Raw genomic sequence first — 20,963 nt, 5'->3', positions numbered from 1 at the left:
AAGAGATAGATATTCTTTAAGAACTATTCTTTGCCTTTGGAAAACCGTTCTTAAATTACACCCTTCAATTGTAATCCTTTTGCAACTTTCAGGTTCTTTTAAATAATGACTAACTCTGAGCATATTCTCTGAAAGATTGCAATAACTAATATATCCATTTCAAAACATGTTCTGAAAGAAAACAGCATGAATTTTAAATTAAAAGTTAGGGAACAGCATCTCAGAAATTAAGGAAGTACTTACTGATAGTGTAACAGATACAATTTAATGGCTAAAGAGCTGTCGCTTGCCTTGATGTTTCTGATGTGGTCTGCTAACAGCAGAAGTTATTTCTGAGGGATGCATTTAATTAGATATTTCGTAAGACACAGCAATTCAGCAAGCGATAAAACCCAGCGTCATGAGCGCGTTACGGCTCAGCATTCTGCAAAGTCTGCAGTGACTTGGGATGGGTTCTTTTACTGAAGAGCTCTGCAGCATCCCAAGTTTTATCGCCAACAAAAGAGAAGAAACTCTCTAGAGCTAGTGATGTGCACACACGGATTATTTAGGCAATGCGGCTTTTCCATTGCATAGCGCTGCACAGAACAAAAATGCAGCGTAAGGCTCGCCCTCCCTGTGTTCACAGCTCAGGCAGCAGAACAGAACCATTGCATACTTTGCTATTTGTGTTCTGCCACACTTTCCTCCCGACTACTGGAAAGCAAAGTCACTGTCCCAGGAGCTTATGGAGGAAAATAGGGATCTTCTGGGCATACTGCTGGGAGAGCAAGGCATCTGAGGTACTCCCTGTTTTAAAGATCTGAAGCAAGTCTTGAAGGCTTCAGCCTGTTGAGTGAGGGACTTGGCAGTGCAGCAGGGAGGTGCAGTTTTTGAGAGGTGGTGGAACATTTGCACCAGGGCTTCTGCTCCTCCTTGGGGCCACCTGACGTGCTGCTCCCTGGCAGCTGCAGAGCCTGGGGCTGCAGGTTCCCCAGCTCTCCCTTACGCGGGATTCCTGGTCGCCCGCAGAAGTTGTCAGCAGAGACCAGTCCATGCTGCGCTGGCCAAGCAGCGTGGCTGGGAACAGACACCTCCTTCAACATTCTGGGCCCCTCACCACAAGAAGGATGTTGAGGCCCTGGAGCGAGTCCAGAGAAGAGCAACAAAGCTGGTGAGGGGGCTGGGGAACAGGTCTTACAAGGAGCAGCTGAGAGAGCTGGGGGTGTTTAGCCTGGAGAAGAGGAGGCTGAGGGGAGACCTCATTGCTCTCTACAACTACCTGGAAGGAGGTTGTGGAGAGGAGGGAGCTGGCCTCTTCTCCCAAGTGACAGGGGACAGGACAAGAGGGAATGGCCTCAAGCTCCTCCAGGGGAGGTTTAGGCTGGACATTAGGAAAAAATTCTTCACAGAAAGGGTGACTGGACACTGGAAGAGGCTGCCCAGGGAGGTGGTTGAGTCACCTTCCCTGGAGGGGTTTAAGGCACGGGTGGACGAGGTGCTAAGGGACATGATTTAGTGTTTGATAGGAATGGTTGGACTCGATGATCCGGTGGGTCTCTTCCAACCTGGTGAATCTATGATTCTATGTACTGGAGAAAACTGTGGATTTCAGTGAGTATCCATGTAAGGGCTCATGTTTTGCTAGAGAAAAGAGGAAGGTTTGGGCACTGATTATTTTTCTAACTTTTCTTTGGTTTCTTGCATTTCGTTGTGGTGATAGTGATACCCACCTTTTCAGCCCTAAACTACCAACTTTGAGGCTGTTTTTCTTCTCCGTATGCAGACTTTCCATAGCAAGGAAGCTTCTGAAAGTCTGTGGAATTTCTCTGCAAGAAGAACACGGGGTTTCCAAGCTACCCACTGATTTAAATCAAGCCCTTATTATACTAGTTGAAGTATTATTACTACTAGCTGAAGTACTAGTCCACTAGTACTTCAGCTCATAGAAATCATAGAATAGTTTGGGCTGGAAGGGACCTTAAAGATCATCCACTTCCACATCCCCTGCCATGGGCAGGGACACCTTCCACCAGACCAGGCTGCCCAAGGTCCCTTCCAACCTGGCCTTGAACACCTCCAGGGATGGGGCAGCCACAGCTTCCCTGGGCAACCTGGGCCAGGGCCTCAGCACCCTCAGCATGAAGAATTTCTCCCCAATGTCTAGTCTAAATCTTTCCCTCTCCAATTTAAAGCCACCCTCCCTCATCCTATCACTCTTGTAAAAAGTCCTTCCCCAGCTTTCTTGCTGCTCCATCATGTATTGGAAGGTCTCTCTAAGGTCTCCTCAGAGCCTTCTCCTCTCCAGGCTGAACAACCCAAACTTTACCAGCCTGTCCTCATAGCAAAGGTGCTCCGGCCCTCTGATCATCTTTGTAGCCCTCCTTCCAACAGTTTCGTATCTTGCTTATACTGGGGATTCCAGAACTGGACACAATACTCCAAGTGAGGTTTCACAAGAGCAGAGTAGAGGCGGAATACTCTCCTTTGCCCTGCTGGCCACGCTGCTTTTGATGCAGCCCAGGACATGGTTGGCCATCTGGGCTGTGAGTGCACATTGCTGGCTCACGTCGAGCTTCTCATCCATCAGCCCCCTCAAGTCCTTCTCCTCAGGGCTGCTCTGAATCATGTTGTCCCCCAGCCTGTATTGAAACCATGGAAATTCTTCACGATGAGAATGATGAGGCCCTGGCCCAGGTTGCCCAGGGAAGTTGTGGCTGCCCCATCCCTGGAGGTGTTCAAGGCCAGGTTGGATGGGCTTTGAGCAACCTGATCCGGTGGGAGGTGTCCCTGCCCATGGCAGGGGGATTGGAACTGGATGGGCTTTAAGGTCCCTTCCAACCCAAGCTATTCTATGCTTCTATGATTCTATGAGATGAAGTACTAGTGTGCTATGTTTCTATGAGCTGAGTATTAGGAACTAATTTAAGAAGAGTTGAAGTAGTGTGCCAGCTAGAGTGCTAGGGACTACTTTAAGATGAGTTGAAGTAGTAGTAGACCTGCTAGTTCAATATGAGCTTGTGAGAAACTTACTGATAAACTATTGAAAAGACAAAGTCTTTGAAGCAAAGGCAATAATATTTTTATTTTACAATTCAGCGCTGAATCGGATGCCCTTCTAAAAAAGGCACCCCATATTACAAAAGCAGGAGGTATATATACTAGTTTTAGACAAAGAACTGTGTAAGCCCCCAGAGAATGTTTATTTTATCAGGTTATCCAACCATATCTGGAGACTCCCTTCAGGTTATCTCCTGACCCAAGACAACTACATCTTACAAGACAACTAAGCATATCAATAAATTCTTGCAACCTTAAGAGAGTGTTTATTCTTTCAGGTTATTTATCCACGTCTGGAGACTGTCTGCATATCATTTCTTGATACAAAACAGATTTATATGACAAGGTAATTAAACATATAAACCAGCTGCAGCAAAACATATCAATTAATTCTCACAAGCTGAAGAATTTGTGTACCAGCTAGAGCACTGGGGATTAATTTAAGATGCGCTGAAGTACTAGTGTGCCAGCTACAGCAATAGGGACTAATTTAAGATCAATTGAAGTACTAGTGTCCCGGCTATGCACCAGGAACTAATTTAAGATGGATTGAGGCACTGGTGCGCTGGCTAGAGTACTAGGGACTAATTTAGGATGAGTTGAAGTGTTAGTGTAGCATCTAGGGTCTATTTTAAGATGAGTTCAACTACTAGTGTACCAGCTAGAGCACTAGGGACTAGTTTAGGATGGGTCGAGGTACTAGTGTGCCAGCTAGAGCACTAGGGACTAATTTAAGATAGACTGAAGTGCTAGTGTTTTGGCTAGAGTACTATGGACTAATTTAAGATGGGTTGAACTACTAGTGTACTGGTATAGTACTAGGGACTAGTTTAGGATGGGTTGAAGTGTTAGTGTAGCATTTAGGGTCTATTTTAAGATGAGTTGAACTACTAGTGTGCCAGCTGGAGCACTAGGGACTAATTTAAGATCAGTTTAAGTACTAGTGTCCTGGCTAGAGCACTAGGGACTAATTTAAGATCAATTTAAGTACTAGTGTACTGGCTATAGTACTAGGGACTAGTTTAGGATGGGCTGAAGTGTTAGTGCACCAGCTAGAGCACTAGGGACTAGTTTAGGATGGGTTGAGATATTAGTGTACCAGCTAGAGCACTAGGGACTAATTTAAGATGTGGTGAAGTGTTAGTGCACCAGCTAGGGTACTAGGGACTAGTTTAGGATGGGTTACGGTACTAGTTAGCCAGCTGGAGCACAAGGGACTAATTTAAGATCAGTTTAAGTACTAGTGTGCTGGCTGGAGTACTAGGGACTAGTTTAGGATGGGTTGAGATATTAGGGTACCAGCTAGAGCACTAGGGACTAATTTAAGATCAATTTAAGTACTAGTGTCCTGGCTAGAGCACTAGGGACTAATTTAAGATAGACTGAAGTGCTAGTGTTTTGGCTAGAGTACTATGGACTAATTTAAGATGGGTTGAACTACTAGTGTACTGGTATAGTACTAGGGACTAGTTTAGGATGGGTTGAAGTGTTAGTGTACCAGCTAGAGCACTAGGGACTAGTCTAGGATGGGTTGAAGTGTTAGTGTAGCATTTAGGGTCTATTTTAAGATGAGTTGAACTACTAGTGTGCCAGCTGGAGCACTAGGGACTAATTTAAGATCAGTTTAAGTACTAGTGTCCTGGCTAGAGCACTAGGGACTAATTTAAGATCAGTTTAAGTACTAGTGTCCTGGCTAGAGCACTAGGGACTAATTTAAGATCAATTTAAGTACTAGTGTACTGGCTATAGTACTAGGGACTAGTTTAGGATGGGCTGAAGTGTTAGTGCACCAGCTAGAGCACTAGGGACTAGTTTAGGATGGGTTGAGATATTAGTGTACCAGCTAGAGCACTAGGGACTAGTTTAGGATGGGTTGAGATATTAGGGTACCAGCTAGAGCACTAGGGACTAATTTAAGATGGGTTGAAGTGTCAGTGTGCCGGCTGGAGCACTAGGGGCTAGTTTAGGGTGGGTCCAGGTCCTAGAGCGGCAGCTGGAGCTCCAGGGATGATCTAAGCAGAGCCGGGGGGGGCTTTGGTGCCTCAGCCCCGCCCGCCGGGAGGAGGAGAAGGAGGAGAAGGAGAAGGAGGAGGAGGAGGAGGAGGAGGCGGGGCGGGAGGCGCTGCCGGTGCGGCCGCTGGGGGGCGCTGGTCCCGCCCCGCCCCCCCGGGGCTGCGGCTCCGCTCGGAGCGGGCGCCGCGATGCGGGCAGGGTGAGGGGAGGCGTCCCGGGGGCTGGAGGGGGAAGAGGGGGAGGAAGAGGAGGAGGAGGAGGGGGAGGAGGACGAGGAGGAGGAGGCTGGCAGCGGCCGGGGCCGCCGGCGGGGAGCGGCGCGCAGGGCATGCCATCCGCCTCGCCCCGATGTTTCACTGGGGCAAGTGGAAGAAGAGGATGGGAGCGAGCGCCTCCTCCTCCAAGAGACCCGTCTTCGACGAGCGGGAGGACGGTGAGTGCGGACCGGGATGCCCTGAATCGGGATGACCTGCCCTGCCCTGCCTTGGGATACCCTGCCCTGCCCCGGGATGCCCAGCTTTGCCCAGCCCAGTCCTGCCCCGGGATGCTTATCCTTCCCTTCCCCCGGGATGCTCGTCCCAGCCCAGCCTCGCCCCAAGATGCTCTCCCAGTCCAGCCTCGCCCCGGGAGGCTCATCCCAGCCCAGCCTCGCCCCGGGAGGCTCATCCCAGCCCAGCCTCGCCCCGGGATGCTCGTCCCAGCCCAGCCTCGCCCCAAGATGCTCTCCCAGTCCAGCCTCGCCCCGGGAGGCTCATCCCAGCCCAGCCTCGCCCCGGGAGGCTCATCCCAGCCCAGCCTCGCCCCGGGATGCTCATCCCAGCCCAGCCTTGCCCCGGGATGCTCTCCCAGCCCAGTCTTGCCCCGGGAGGCTCATCCCAGCCCAGTCTTGCCCCGGGAGGCTCATCCCAGCCCAGTCTCGCCCCGGGAGGCTCATCCCAGCCCAGTCTCGCCCCGGGATGCTCATCCCAGCCCAGTCTCGCCCCGGGATGCTCATCCCAGCCCAGTCTCGCCCCGGGATGCTCATCCCAGCCCAGTCTTGCCCCGGGATGCTCATCCCAGCCCAGTCTCGCCCCGGGATGCTCTCCCAGCCCAGCCTCGCCCCGGGATGCTCTCCCAGCCCAGCCTCGCCCCGGGATGCTCTCCCAGCCCAGCCTCGCCCCGGGATGCTCTCCCAGCCCAGCCTCGCCCCGGGATGCTCAGCCTCGCCCCGGGATGCTCAGCCTCGCCCCGGGATGCTCAGCCTCGCCCCGGGATGCTCAGCCTTGCCCCGGGATGCTCAGCCTTGCCCCGGGATGCTCAGCCTTGCCCCGGGATGCTCGCCTTGCCCCGGGATGTCCGGCCCCACACCTGATGAGCCCCACTCCCCGTGGGCTGCGCGGTGTGAGACAGGGGGAGCACTTGGTGGCCCAGGGCTTTGCCCCGGTGTGGGTTTGGGGTCCAGGTCTGGCTGCCCTGGGGCAGAAACGGTGTGGCTGTCCTTAAAACAATGGGTAATTCGGAGGCAGGCAGCAAGGGGACAGTTTAGCTGTGGAGTTTCAATCTGTGCAAAGAAACCTCTGCTTTTAACGAAGATCAAGCGCAGCTGGCCATCAAACTTATAAAAACTACTTGCTGTTGGAAGATACTGCTTTGGGCTTTTTTTTCTCCTCAAACATGTGTTTTTCTTTAGAAATACATCGTGAAACACCACAGTTGTGTTAGACTTCTTGGATGCAGGCTGAAATTTCAGAGGACTAAAGGAAGGAAACCTTGCCTGTGGGTGGGTAAAGACACAGAGGTGTGTCAGGCCAGCTAACAGGCTACTGGAAAGCTGGGAGCTCTCTTGATGTGCTAAGAACCCCAGGGCACCAACCAAGCACTGACAAAAGTCCCTGAGTGCTCAGGATGCTGGAGTTTTGCGCTAGATAAACTTGGAGTTAAATATATATTTTAATTTGAGCCTTCAGGGCATGGTGATATTCTGGTTTACCTGAGCGCTGGGTCTGCTGGCATCCTTCGGTGAGGGTGTCAAACCTGTGCGTGTTTGTGCTGCTTCTGAAAGCTGCAGGGATGTTAAATCAGGTAAACTTTTACTGGAGAAGCAGCTGGTTGATGCAGAGTATGACATTGGGATGTTAACCCTCGCATCTCTTATTACAGAAGTGTCGAGGAAACGTCTGTTAGAATGACACCTCGCTACCCAAGGGGTGTCCTGTGACTGAAATGCACAAAATTGCTGTTGGAAGGAACTGCAAAATCCATCCAACCACTGCCCTGCCATCCCTTTATAGTAGCGGCGTGCATGAGACTGGGTCGATGTGGCTGCTGGGCGTGTGCTGCTCCGGTGGGCTTCAGCGGAATTTTGTGCTCAAAGTGAAAAATGTGTTTCATCTTGGATGTGGTGGGTCAGCAGGAACAGCAAATGAGCCGAGTGAAAATGCTTAAATTGGAGGCTTTATTACTAGATCATCCAGACGTTTCACTCTGAACCAAGCTTGTATACAGCCAGTAACAAGAAATTGAGCCGTGCAGGTGAATGATCGTTAACAAAAACCTGATATCGTCTCATAAGGCATTTTCAAGCATCACTTCTGTGATAGTGGAGACTTATTAGGACATTACTGTTTTAATATTGCCTGCTTTTTCATCATTGCTTGCTAGTGTGTGCAATTACGGTGTTGTTCTGGTGAACTCGTATTTACTGGCACAGCATGGTTGCTATGGAGATCTCTTAAGACATTCCAATAACTTCCTTACATAAAGAAGCCAGTTCATACTTTGATTTTGCATGTGACATAATGTGGAAGAATTACTAGTCCTGACAATTTAAAGTGAAATAAATTAAATAAAAGAGGGAAAAGGTAGATTTTACCTATGAAATCTTACCCATAGGTGGTTCCCTGTGATGGATATACAAGAATGAGCCTTACTGTCGAAATCCAATCCTTAAACCATTTTGACATGGTATATGTAAATAGCACATTAATATTTTTTTAATGAGTAATAACAAAGAGCCAGTATTTATTCTCAGATATATCAAACTCCAAATGTGTAGTTTTTGAGACCAGAAAAGCCTTACAACCCTCTTGCCTGGAAGTTGCTTTCGAGACTTTACTGAATTGCTGCCTCAAGTCATAGAATCATAGAATCATAGAATCATAGAACAACCAGGTTGGAAGAGACCCACCGGATCATCGAGTCGAACCATTCCTATCAAAAGTCAAACCAATGTGGCTAAGGTAGAGCATGGTTGGGCTTCCCAGGGTGGGCAGTGAAGCCCATGTGAAAAGCCTGGCCCTGGAGGATTATTTGCTGTTAGCCTTACAGTCAGAAATGGTCCTTTATGTCCAGTCTGTGCCTAGGTAACCTCAGCTTTCTCCTGCTGGATCTCATTTTGATAAACTGGAGGAGCTTCTGCTGTCATGCCCCTGTCTCAGTGTAGCTGCAGCATCCTCGTTGGTGGGTTGCCTGGCCTGAGCCCTCTGAGTCCACGACTCCAAGGGTAAACTTCATATTCCTGAGTCTGTCCTGTGGATCTCCTCTCAACCCTCTCTCTTTCTTCAGCATCATTTGTCTTAATGCTAGGGCTGAACTTGTTGCTTTGGCTGGGATGGAGCCTGGGTCAGGTTGATGCTTATGCAGCCTTCGTGCAGCACTGGCTCATCGACCGTCCAGGGCAGAATGATGTGGAGCTGTGCTATGAACAGTCACACCCACACTATCCTGCTCCCTCCTTGCTTCCTTTCCTAAGGGCTGTGTTGTCCTCTGCCCCTAGTTTTCCCCTGGTTTAGGTAACTTCTCTTGACCATGAAGTCCAAATGTGACTGGTCCTTTGTGTTTCATCAGTGGGGGGACAGTTCATCAGTGTCTTTCTGACACCCTTTTTGTACTGTGCATGGCTGCAATATTCACATTTTCCTGTTTCATGTTTGCTGTTACGACCTTTGAAATATTTCTGAGCATTTTGGAATTGCAATTCAACTAATAGAAAAGCTGACTTTGAAAGGAGAGCATCTTGTGTCTTTTGTGTGGGCTTCCAGAAAGCACTGGTATGTGAGAGATCTGTTGCCTTCGCTTTGTGAGCATCAGCTTCAGCTGGTTCCATTTACACAGAAAACTTGGTGTGTGCAGTATCTGTCGGGTGCAGGCTCCAGCTTGCCCATCTGGAGATGCTGCCTAGTAATTCCTTTCTGAAAGCTGGTCTTTGGCAAGTTATATCATATGCTGTTTCTGAATAGAGAAGGTTAGTGAATAGAGAAAGGAGAAAATAAAGAAAAATAAGAGGAAAAGAAGTAGAAGGACTGAAATGAGTAAAAGGCAAAAGAATAAAGGGCTGTAAGGTTGAGCTCTCTTGAAGTTGTGGTGTGCTGGACTAAGCTGCAGTGAATCATGGTGGGCTTGTAGATCAATCATTATCACTATGTGCTGTTTTCTGTCAGGAAAAACAGCCCTTTGTAAGGGCTTTTTAGGGTTTCTTATTTCTATCTCTAAGCTTCTTAGCTGGTCAGTGAAATTGTTTGCCGGCACAGAAGAAGTCCCCACCCAGGTGCCAGCTGCTCTGGATGGTACTTTCTGTTTTTCTGGGCAATGGCCAAGCAAGATTTATTGACACCTCCCTCCCCTAGGTATTTGTTTTATTTTATTTTTTTTAATACTAAATGGGGAAAACATGTGATTGTCAAGCCAACAGGAGTGTTTCAACCCAAGCATTAAAAGAAGTGTTCAGCGGAGTTGGGAGGACTTGGGAAACAGGGCTGAGTAATAGGAAATACAAGGCGTGCTTACGCTTAACGCTGGTAGCATCGCCTGCAGATTTGTTGTGTGAAAGAGGGGGGAAAACCACAGTGTGATAGATCCTTATATCTATATCTAAAGATATAGATGCAGCTATATCTAAAGATGAATTTTAAGTGTGTTTTGGTTGTGGCTTCTCCTGAATCAAAGTGGCTTACTAAAAATTGTATATAAATATACATGAGAATACGTAAAGCCATCTGCCGAGCTGTTCCTTCCTTTGCTTACGCCGAGGTGAGTGGTCTGTAGGCTTTCTACCTGTTTCCTGACACCAAATTAGATTTCCAGCTGGTTTATGAGGTTTTAATGCTGCATGACAATTGCTTTCATTGTCATTAGTATTTTGCCTCAATCACTTCTTTACCCACCTCTTATTTGACTCTTTCTGCCAGAATACAGATGGCTTTTTGCAAGGGGGTCAAGTACAGTTTCCTGGGCTTATGCTGTTTGCATCAAAATGAAGTTTTTAAAAGAATTCCTGGTTTTACAGCCTGCAGGTGCAGCTCTTGCAGTAAACCTGTCTGCCTCAGAGCAGCGTGTGCTCAGGGTTAGCCTGTGGGTCAGGTGAAGTGACTGTGGGTAGTTCTGTTTCCCCTCTCAGGGAACAACCTCTGTTTGAAATTCTTTGGCTAAGGTAAAACTTGGAGGCACACAGGAGTTCAGGAGAGGGAAAAACCTGACTGCAAGGGCATCTGGTGACATTCAGGAGGCTGAGCAGGGTGAGGGGTGTAGGGGCGAGGAGGAGAAGCTCTGTCCTGGGAGGTCGTGGGGCTTCAGGGCTGTCTCAGAGCTGGGCTGCCTTCACAACCTTTGGGTTGGTCTCTGTTGGCTGCAGGGCACCATCCTCTACCCAGGACAGTGGTGCCGTGTGTTGCTGCTGTCCCATAGCCTGCACATGTTGGTAATCATGGATCTAAAGCTTAGAGAGCTGCTCTGTGAACGCCCGCCGTGAGTTTCCGAGCTGAGAAATACTATTCTGTAAAAACGTGCTTCCGTGGTAAAACAAGCAAACTGTTACGCATCTTGGAGATGATTCCTAGCAGCGCACTTTGCTGAAGTGCTTCAGCTTTAGAGGTGTGCTGGGCCAGGGGGCTTTGGAAGCCGGAGCTTTGCTAGAGGGACAACCCCTGCGCTGCCTCCCTGCCATACTCATCCTCGCAGGGACCACAGGAGGCTGGAGAGCCTTGGCAGCTGCACGGCACAGCGCCCGTCCCCATGGAAACGGGTGAGAAGCTGCAAAACCTGGGGGAGCATGCTTAAAATAATCCCCATTTTAATTTCAAACCATGTGTTGGCAGGCTGTAGGGTTACGCACACACCAGAGCGTGCATCCCCTCCTGCCTCACCCTGGTGATGCGGTGAGCCAAAACTGGAGTGCTTTGTTTGTGGAGCTGTTCGATGTGCAGAGAATGAGCTGTACGTGCTGTGCTGAACCTGCCTCTCGCTCCTGCCTGTCATCCCACAGCCACCTTCTGTGGCTAGGGGCTCTCAGACTACATCACTTTGAAGTCAAGAGTTCAGTCATCACAGGTTCGCAGGCTGTTTACATTCCTCCTTTTATTTCCCGTTTTCCAGTCTGAGGGGAGTAAGATGTCCAGCAGCCTCCACAGCGCTAGGCGTTAGTTTTTCACGTTGGGAATTCTGCCCCATAATTGTTTGTTACTGGAGTTGGGACCCTCAGGGAAACAAGGGCACATTGTGAGGGTGTTAGGGGTGTCGGAGCGACGGATGAGGATGGGGAACAGCGCCTGACCTCGTCGTGCGTCCCTCACCTCTGTGGTCACCCAAACCTCTCTTGCCAGGTTTGCCCCAGATCTGGAGGCATCTCAGTGCGTTGCCAGGAGAGGGATCGTGGCAGACAGGACAGTCCCGGCCCTGACGCAGGAGATTTTCCTCCACACGCTGCCTTTTTGGCAGCGGGAGAGGCAGCATGGCCTGCCTGGGTCTCCCGGTCCCTGGGGCTGGGACTGCTCTGCAGCATCATCCCGGCTCTGGATGCTGCTGGCCACACTCCTCCTGCTGTGTTGGGCTCACCAGCCAGGTGAAGCTGACTCTGCTTGCAGCTGGGTGCCTGACAAGAGTTCTCCCACCTGGCTTTGTCATCTTGGTTGGGCAGGGATTTTGAGCCCTGGGCAGGAAACATTACCCTTTTGATTGGAAAACTGTGGAATAATGCCTGGTAAGGGGGCTATAAAATCCCAAATCCTGGGTTTTTTTTATAGGGTCAGATGCAGATGCATTAAGCATCTGTGTTCTTCAAATTACTTATTAAAGTAATCACTGATCAGCTTGCAAGGCAAACTTTTTTCATAGCCTGACTTTTATGTGGCTGTGGGTTGGGAGCACAGATGCCTTTCCCTGTTATTTAAAAACAAGAAAAAAAAAGCCTTTATGTACTATCAAAGTGGTAACTAAGTAAGTGGCGGGAGGAGGGAGTGGGAATTACAAGGAGGTGTCAGAAAAGCTGTATTTAGTATTGTCAGCGGTGCTTTGTTTTTGCTTTGAGTCTTGCTTCCCCCAGATCTGAGTTTTTTTCTGTGTCCTTTGCCCAGAGAGAAGCCCCTGCTGCACGCTCGCTGCCCTCCAGCCTCCCCAGCAGAGCTGATGCTCCTTGTTCAGTCAGGGACTGAAAACTTTTCCACGTGTGAAGCTTTTCAGTGTGCCGTGTAACACACAACTAGGTTAAATCCAGAGAACTCAGTAAGTGCCAGTCATGTAAGCGTGTGGTAATAAACACAATGTTTGGATCGCTGGCTCTTTTTCTCCTTCACAAATAATTAATAACTTTGCTGTCACTCTCTGTGCTGAAGGCCATGGTCTGTTCTCAGTAGTACTGGAAGAAAGCTGAAGAAAAAACATTCTGCATTTGCACCAATGAAAGGGGACAAACCAGCTCCCTTTCAACACTGAAAACTGCTTGTTGAGTTGTGGAGAACCATTGCGTTGCTTATCTAAGACCGTGCTTCATCTTTCACTTGTGTTGGCTTAGGAACATATGTTTTTGTTTCAATCTACCGATTTGCAACTATTTACAAAACTAAAGTGCATTTCGTAGAGACTATACAGAATGTGCAAGTCACTGGAAATGTCGTGTTTCCAGCATTTCATTATATATTTTGATCTTCCAAATCTTTGTAGTGTTTTCACGTTTTCTTTGCCATTTCCCATTTTGAAATTTCCTGTTAACAGAGGTGTAGACGGAGTCTGTGGCTGAATCGCCACCTGGACAGAGTATGGGCTGTGCAGGGTGTATGCTCCCACTCCTCCATCCTCCTCTCTCTTGGTCTCTTCCCACCTGGGAAGCTCCTGTGTGTTTGCCTCGTGTGCACGTTGCAGTGATGTCTGCTGGGCAGCGCAGCGACGGGGTAAGCAAAGTGCCAAACATCCTATTTTTCCATTTTCATAGAATTGTAAAATGTGTTGGAAGGGACCTTAAAACCCATCCAGTTCCACCCCCACCCTGGCATTGGGAGGGTCCAGGTTGCTCAAAGCCTCATACAAGCTGGCATGGAGCACCTCCAGGGATGGGACAATCTGTTCCAGTGCCCCACCACCCTGTTTTGACTATTTTTGAAACCTTTCCTGAAAACTTTTGAGACCTCCTATTTTGTGGAGGTCCAGCACGCGTGACAGACCTGGCCAGGACAGCCGCACTTCTCCAAATCTGAGTCCAACATCGATGTGGGCATTCAGTTTTGAGAGTGGGGCTGCCGTGTCTTCTGGCTGGGATGAGCCACGGCAGGTGCTGGGGATGCTCTCAGGTGGGAGTTTCCCAAGAGCTGAGTGTTTGAGCACTGTTGGTGTCACTGCGCCCTTCAGGCGGTGCCCACGTGGAATTGATCCATGCAGCCCATGTTGAGCCTGCTAGGTGTATGCCAGGTCTCTGCCTGCAGAGGTAGCAGCTCTCAGCCTATCCAGCCCAGTCCTGGCAGCGTACATCGGCACTGCCAGGAGGCAGAAGGAAAATGAGGGCTGTGGCAGCTCAACACAGAGCTGGCTCTCTTTAGGTGCTCATTTGCTCTGAGGACAACGCAGGCTTTCAATGCCAGGTCACAGAATCATAGAATGATGGGGGTTGGAAGGGAGCTCTGGAGCTTGTGCAATCCAACCCATCTACTCAAGCAGGGTCACCCGTAGCAGGTTGCACAGGAATGTGTCCAGGCAGATTTTGAATATCTCCAGAGAAGGAGACTTGACAGCATCTTTGGGCAGCCTGTTCCAGTGCTTTGTCTCTCTCACAGTAAAGAAGATTTTCCTCATGTTCAGGTGGAACTTCCCATGCTCCAGTTTGTGCCCATTGTCCCTTCTCCTGTCACCAGGCACTGGTCTGGCCCCATCCTCTTGACACTTGTCCTTTGGATATTGATCAGCATTGATGAGATCCCCTCTCAGTCTTCTCTTCTCCAGGCTGAACAGGCTTGGGTCTCTTAACCTCTCTTCGTAAGAGAGATGTTCCAGTTCCCTCATCATCTCTGTGGCAGCTGCTGGACACTTTTCAGTAGCTTGTCCTGCCCCAGGCATCTTCTGGAGGTGAGGGAGGAAAGATCCTGCAAGTCTCAAGGGACTCATGTGTCTGTGGGAGATCTAAAGAGAAGATTTGGGTAAAACAACCCCTGAGGACAGTTGAGGCTGTTTGCATGAAACTAAATGAGAAAAAATTAACAACCCCAACTGCGGTTCATGGGACACTGACTCATAGGGAGGGAAAAGGACAACCGAGAAAAACTAATTGTAAGTACAGTTCAAGTAAAATGTTAGACCAAATTAATACTTGTCCTATTCTGTAATGGCACCAGTCCTCACAATAGGCTTGAAATGAGGTTTCTGTGAACTCAGAATAACACGCAGGAGCACGCGCTAGGGATCTAAACAGCTTCCTGACCACGTTCCTGGTACTGGCATGGTGACCTTCCCAGCTCTGCTGGCGTGGCCACCGATGCCTGCAGCTGTGCCTTCTGAGGGTACAGGTCCAAGGAAATGGAGCTGGTGGTCCCAGGTCACTTGTAGACACCAGCACTGGCAGCTGCTGGCCAGGAGAGCCTGCTCCGTTGGTGCCTGGCTGTGACGGAACTCACAAGGTCACCTCATGCTGTGGCTGGCAGAATGTCAGCATCTGTCACTTGACAGGTAGAACCCTCCCAGAAATGAAATAAGTTGCTCTTTTTGCGGTTTGGTACTTTTATTCTAGGAAACTCAGGTTCTGAAGTGGTACACAGGTTAAAATGCCTACGGCTGGTTCAGTGCTGTCCTGTAGTGCGGTGCGAGCTGGAGTCCACACAGGTAGGGGGATAACATGTTTCCTTTTGAATATCATTCTGTTTCCTGTGAGAATGCCTGAAACTGAGCATGATGGGTAACTTTGGTGTAGAACAAATACAGTCACTTGTCTGTGGGTCAAGACTTGAGCTTTCCACTCCGTAACTGAGTCTCCATGAGCATGGCCCATCTGGATGTACACGGGCAGGGGGAGTTGCTGAGCCTGTTGTTCGTGGTCAACCTGAGAGATATAGAAGCAGATACAACTTTTATCCGTTCTTTTCCATGGGCCTGCTCTCCAGTTTCAAAGGCTTTGTCATTCAGCAGCCTGTGAAATGTTTCATAGCTCATGGTTTTTGTTATGTGCTGTTTCTACTACCTTGTCCTGGGATCCTGTAACGAGGCACCTACATTAGTCATGAATAATGACTTCCTGCTGTGTGATGTGGCTGGAAATTCCAGAGAAGGAACACAGTGTACGGTGGCAGTAGCTGAGGGACAGCGGATGGTGTGCAAATCCGAGATGCTGCATGTGTAGATAGGTGTGCAGAGGGAGAACGATGACAATGTCCAATCTCTGGTTTGGCATTTATCTTCTGAGGTAAAGAAAGGTGGGATAGCTCACGAGTGGCTCAGCTTCTCCTAACAGAAGAAGATAAATGTCAGTGTCCTCTTTCCCTTTCCCACTGTTCTTCAGGAATTAAATTGCTTTAGGTGACAGTTACGGAAAATTGGAAGTACTTAGGATGTGTGGGAACAGGCGGCTCTGAATACTGCTAAGCAATGAGATATGACAGTGTGTGAATGTTGATATGCTAATTTACATCTAGTCTGTTGTTCAGGGTCTTTTCCACTACCTGTGACTAGTGAATAGGTGCAGGCACTGAATGATTTTCTGAATTTGGTGGCTTGCTGTTTTGCTTTTGCACAGGGCTGATGGTTAGCCATGCCGCGTAATTTAATTAAATGTATTTATGGCTCAGCTAACCATTCTGGAAGCTGATAATTTTCATTTATTATTCAAAAAATACACTTTCTTGGTTCTAATGGCAGTAGCAGAGGGCTGGTGGGTGATGGTGCTCTGAGTAGCTTTCAGGTTAACCTGGAAAAGGCTGTTCCAACATTGAAAGGTATCTTATTGTCCAAGATTTTCATTTTTTTACAGCCTAGATGTTTAAGATATGTGACCTTTTCCATTTAAATGGGTAATAGGCTGACTACAGTGTATTGGAGCAGTGGAGAAAGTGCACTGAGTAGCCTTGAAGCAAAGTTGTAACACTAAAGTTGAGGGTAAGAGTAAAGTTGTGAAAGCATGGCACTGTAGATAGTGGTGCATTGCTCTGTCTCCCATTTCTGCATGGTCTGTACAAAGGAAAATAGGCTCAGAGGAGATATTTATTTCTTCCTTTCTTTGTTCCAGGTTAAGTCCCTGGCCAAAAAAATCGCCCCTACAAACAAATAACTGATACAGACAAAATCCACAACTACACATAAGTTGACATCACTGCTTAAAATACTGGCATCCAATTTATGTCCTGTGAATTTAGAGGGGTTACCTCTAAGTGGTGGCAGCAGGAGGCCATCATCTTATATTTCAGATAGCTTATGTATTTCAGATGTGTGTGGGGGAGAGGAGAGAACAGGGAAAGTTAGTAATACCTGGGAAGAAACTTCCATTGAAAAGAAACTATTGTGGTATTTAGGAACATAACAGCCAAAACACTTGCTAACATTGGACTTCACTGTTATTGGTGTATAGGGTAATCAGTGTAAGGACATGTGGAGAAGTACTTGCTTAGATCCCCTTTTATGTTCACTTGAAGAATTGCTGGTTTTAATTCTAATGTCTGAGTATTCTGGCAGAGGTCAGAAGAAAGGGGATAGAAAGGGCTTGGACTGAGGCTCGGGTTACTCCTCTGAGCAAGCAGTTCTCTGTGAGGATTAGGTAAAACAGTTATGGAGGTGTGAGCTGCAATGAATGCTAATTACAGTTATTCAAAACTGGAGTAAAATATATAGTTGGAAGGTCTCCTGCATTAGATGTCAGTAAATCATCCAGGAGCATCAGGGTCAGCCAAGATCCTTCTAAATCTGTTTTTTGCTAACTGCACGAATAGCACCGTGCATGCACACGGCTTAGGAGTCTCTGGAAGTTGCCTCGAACACGTTTTTATTTTCCTCACAAATACCTTTTTATTGCTGCTACCATTTCTGCACTGTTTCAGGTATAGAAAAAAATGCGTTTGAAGCACTGGATGGCAAGTGTGTGACGTTCCCCATCAGTGGACGCTGCAGACACCCACAAGCCACTTCCATGAGAAAAGAAATCTGCCCAAGTACCCCCACGGCTGTGGGGCAGCCAGGCTGTGCGTCCGTGGTGGTGTGGCTGTGTTGGTTGCAGCTTTCTCTCCCGCTTGCTCTCGAGGCTCAGACATCTCCTGTGTCAGCCCATCAGCCGATAAATCTCCTTGCCATCACTGCCACTCATGTTGGCTGGACACGACATTACTTTGATGACTCAGTGTGGTTTTGCTATCAGAAGGATATTACAGCTCTTCCAGAAGACCTTTATTTAAAAGCTGTGATATGTAGCATGCTAGATTACCTTGTAAAACAAATGTCATATAATGCACTGGAAACCTATATACTGCACATTCTCTTTATATTTTACCGGTTTCCCCAGTCTTCATGGAAACTAGCAGGCAAAACTAGAAAGTAGGGAACACAGAAAATGATATACATTAGGCTTGGTTTGTTTGCACCATTGGAAAATGTGCTTCGTGCTTTACAGAAAATAAGGCTAAAGCTTGGTCCCAAATAATTTGCACTTTAAAGGCTCTCGATGCTGCATTTGGTAATCATATGAATAATTCATACACATTCAAGCAGTCCCCATGATTTCATATTCAAGCCTGATTCTAGATTAGCTCAAAACTCTGAACTCCCATTGATTAGTGGCTCCTCCAGCACAGAAAGCAACTTGGCAGGACCTTCAGCACAGGCATGAAGTGACAGTGCGGGTTGCGTGTCTCTGTAAGGGCTGGGAGCCTTCCCATCACCCCTCCTTGGGTGGACTCACTGGTTGCTCTGTCAGCGTCCAGAAGTTCAGTGACTCAAGTACCTCCTGGGTCTGACTGTGGCGTGTTTTCATTTGCTTTCATACATCGTTGCACCTTTAACCAGCAATAACCATACCAGCAAAGTCAGTGTGGGCTTGAGCTGTTGCTATGAGCTCAGTGTAATGCTTTGAGTTCCCCAACTAGCAAATGATGCCTGTTCAAAAAATGAACCCGTGTTGTGGGAAGAGATGCAGATAAAGCAGCGTGTGGTGGGCAGTAATAGGGAGCTGCTGAGCCAGTGGTTGGTTGACTTACCCCTCCAACACATGTTCTGCCTGTCAGCTTAATATGGGGATTTTTGGAGTAACTGGAGAGTCCTGAATGGAAAATTGGAAACAATTTTGTTTCCATTTTCAGAAATAAGCAATTAATTTTAATTTGAGGAATAGTTGGACTCAATGATCCTGGAGGTCTTTTCCAACCTGGTAATTCTATGATTCTGTGATTCTATGAGATACAGGCACAGCTGTACAAATGACTCAGGCAGGTGTTTTGGGTGGAGCTGATGGGCAAAGAGATGCTCACATCTGGGTGCTGATGGTGATATCACACTACTCTGCTCAGACTGCCCACATCTCTCCAGCTTCTCCTGTGCCTGATTCATGAATTAGACCCACTGGCACTCTAGAAGCTGCCTTAAGTTGTCAGTTACTGCTGGGACACTAAGATATTGGGGATTTATGATAGTCCCTTGGCAACTCCTTAAAAACCAGTGACAGCAAAAAAGCTCTGTTGTCAGCTCTGCGATGGAGTGTGCAGTGTCTGTAGTACGATGTCTGCGATACAGGCAGGGACAGGGTGCTCGGAGCACTAGTAGTCACTGTTCATTTTGTTCAGTTGGGTTTTATTGCGTGTTAAATGCCGCAGCGGGAAAATTGCGAGCAGGTGTCAAAACAAGCACAGTGTTGACGAGGAGAACTTAAGGATTGATTAATGGATATTTTCAGCATGTTGTATATTTTTTTACATGGCTTTCTGATGTAAAGATCAATGTGTGAAATTATTTTAAAAATAACAGGTTTCTTTTAACTAGAACAAATTGCTTCTGTTTATCAAAAATATTGAGTAATATCAACAAACAATTCAATCGCTGATTGCTCCTCCGTACTACTTTGGAAGTAATTCTAGTTAGGGTTTCTTTTGACGTTGATTTGGATTCTTCTGTGCACTTAGTTCAGCATCTCCAAAGGTACCTACGCCTCATCATCTTCTTTTGCCCCAGAGGCCTCTGTCCTTCTCCTCCCTGCGGTGAAGTGGGAGTTTTCCCTTGCTGGTTCTGTTCTCCCTCTCTCACTGGGGCTGTACGGGGTTTTTATTCCCAGGAGTGAACTGGCACTGGCAGAGAGGTGGTCCCACAGCCTGGTGCTGTGGGGATGCTGAGCGAATGCAGAGCCCTGGGGATGTGCTTAGGCTCTGGCAGCACCCACCCTGAGCTGCCACGCTTTGCTGTGCGTAGGAGAGGTTCTCCTGTGGGTTATCTCTGCTCCCCCTGCACACACCGCTGCAGTTTGCAGTGGGGTGAGGGATGCACCCCACTGCGGAACCTGCCACAGCCAGAGGGAAGAGCGACGCCTTCTGCTCTGTGCTGCTGCAAAAGACAAAGTTCCTCTCTTTCTTGTGTCTTTTTCAGGAGATGTTGTCTTTCGAGGGTGAGTTGATACATAACCGTATTCAAGAGAACTTCTTATCACAGAAATAGGATGCCTGCTTTCCTGGAGAAATTAAACTTGGTGAATAATTCTATTTGACATCCCCACTATCTGTGAATTTGGGTCTGCTTTCTTGTTGTTGAGTTGAAATGAATCCTGACCCGTTATGGTCATCCATCCCACACTCCTGTCGGTACTGGGTGGGCAGGTTCAGTCCTTAGGATGCTTGACACCCTCAGATGTGTCAGTGCAGTCTGTCCATGGAGTGAATATGTTTTGACACCTCTAAAATAAAGAACAGATCGGTTGTCGACTTCAAGGAGAACTGAAGAGCTTCACTGCTTCTACCCGGGGTCCAGCCTATCCCAGCAAAAGCATCTTCAAGTATTCATAAATGTCTTGTGGATCTTTGTTTTTCCTTTCCAAATTTATCTACGTTGCAAGCCTGTGTGACTAACAGCCACTTATTTATACTATCTTGGTCCTGATTTTCCCTTCCTTGCCAAGACAGAACCCCTTTGATCACCAGATCTGTGTGAAACACCTCGCTTAACTTGATGTGTAGCAGAACACAGCATGCGTGGGGACCCTGGCAGTCGTAGAGAGACTGAGCACCTCAGCCTCAGGAGTGCGCTTTGTTCCATCCAAGTGTTGGTGTTTGCCAGGCTCGGAGCTGGATGGGCTCATTTTTTGTGGCATTGGCGCTGCAGCCTGCTCTGGGTGGTTTCACCAAACCCTTTGTGAGCCACCAGCGCTGCTGGGCCTTGGTGCATATCCTCCCTGCAGCTGTATTTGTCAAAAAAAACTGTAGGTCAGTTGAGTAGCAGTGTTTCCCACAGGCATTAAGATGCTGCAGCCGCTCTGATGAGCAGCACAGCCATTGATTCCAGCGGAAGGTATTTTGAGAGCGTATCTGCTGCTCGCGAGTCTCCGGGACAAAGATAGGATCGTGTGCCTAAAATAGTGTCCTGGAGCCAGGCGTGCGGTGCAAACCCCACCAGTGGCTGCTCTTGGGAAGAAAATCCAGAGTTTGTTTTCAAGTCATCATCGCTGTGTTGACAGGGCTGTTGCGGGGAAAGCTCTCTCGACTGGGAGTGTATGAATTAGCTCCAAG

At 48.1% G+C, this 20,963-nt stretch overlaps 1 protein-coding gene across 2 annotated transcripts in view; it reads left to right on the top strand.

Moving 5' to 3' along the window:
• The first annotated feature begins 5,349 nt into the window (after nt 1-5,349).
• Nucleotides 5,350-20,963, top strand: part of STK32C (serine/threonine kinase 32C) — a 100,144-nt gene continuing 84,530 nt past the window's right edge. For both annotated transcript variants that reach the window (XM_069863388.1, XM_069863387.1), the window contains exon 1: nt 5,350-5,485. In XM_069863388.1, coding sequence (XP_069719489.1) covers nt 5,381-5,485 — 105 coding nt within the window. In that variant the 5' untranslated portion in view covers nt 5,350-5,380. The remainder of the gene's footprint in view (nt 5,486-20,963) is intronic.

This window comes from Phaenicophaeus curvirostris, chromosome 9, assembly GCF_032191515.1.
Source record: "Phaenicophaeus curvirostris isolate KB17595 chromosome 9, BPBGC_Pcur_1.0, whole genome shotgun sequence".
Taxonomy (NCBI): Eukaryota; Metazoa; Chordata; class Aves; order Cuculiformes; family Cuculidae; genus Phaenicophaeus; species Phaenicophaeus curvirostris.
Note: the sequence above shows the minus strand (reverse complement) of the source record. Positions and strands in the feature narration are given on the sequence as shown.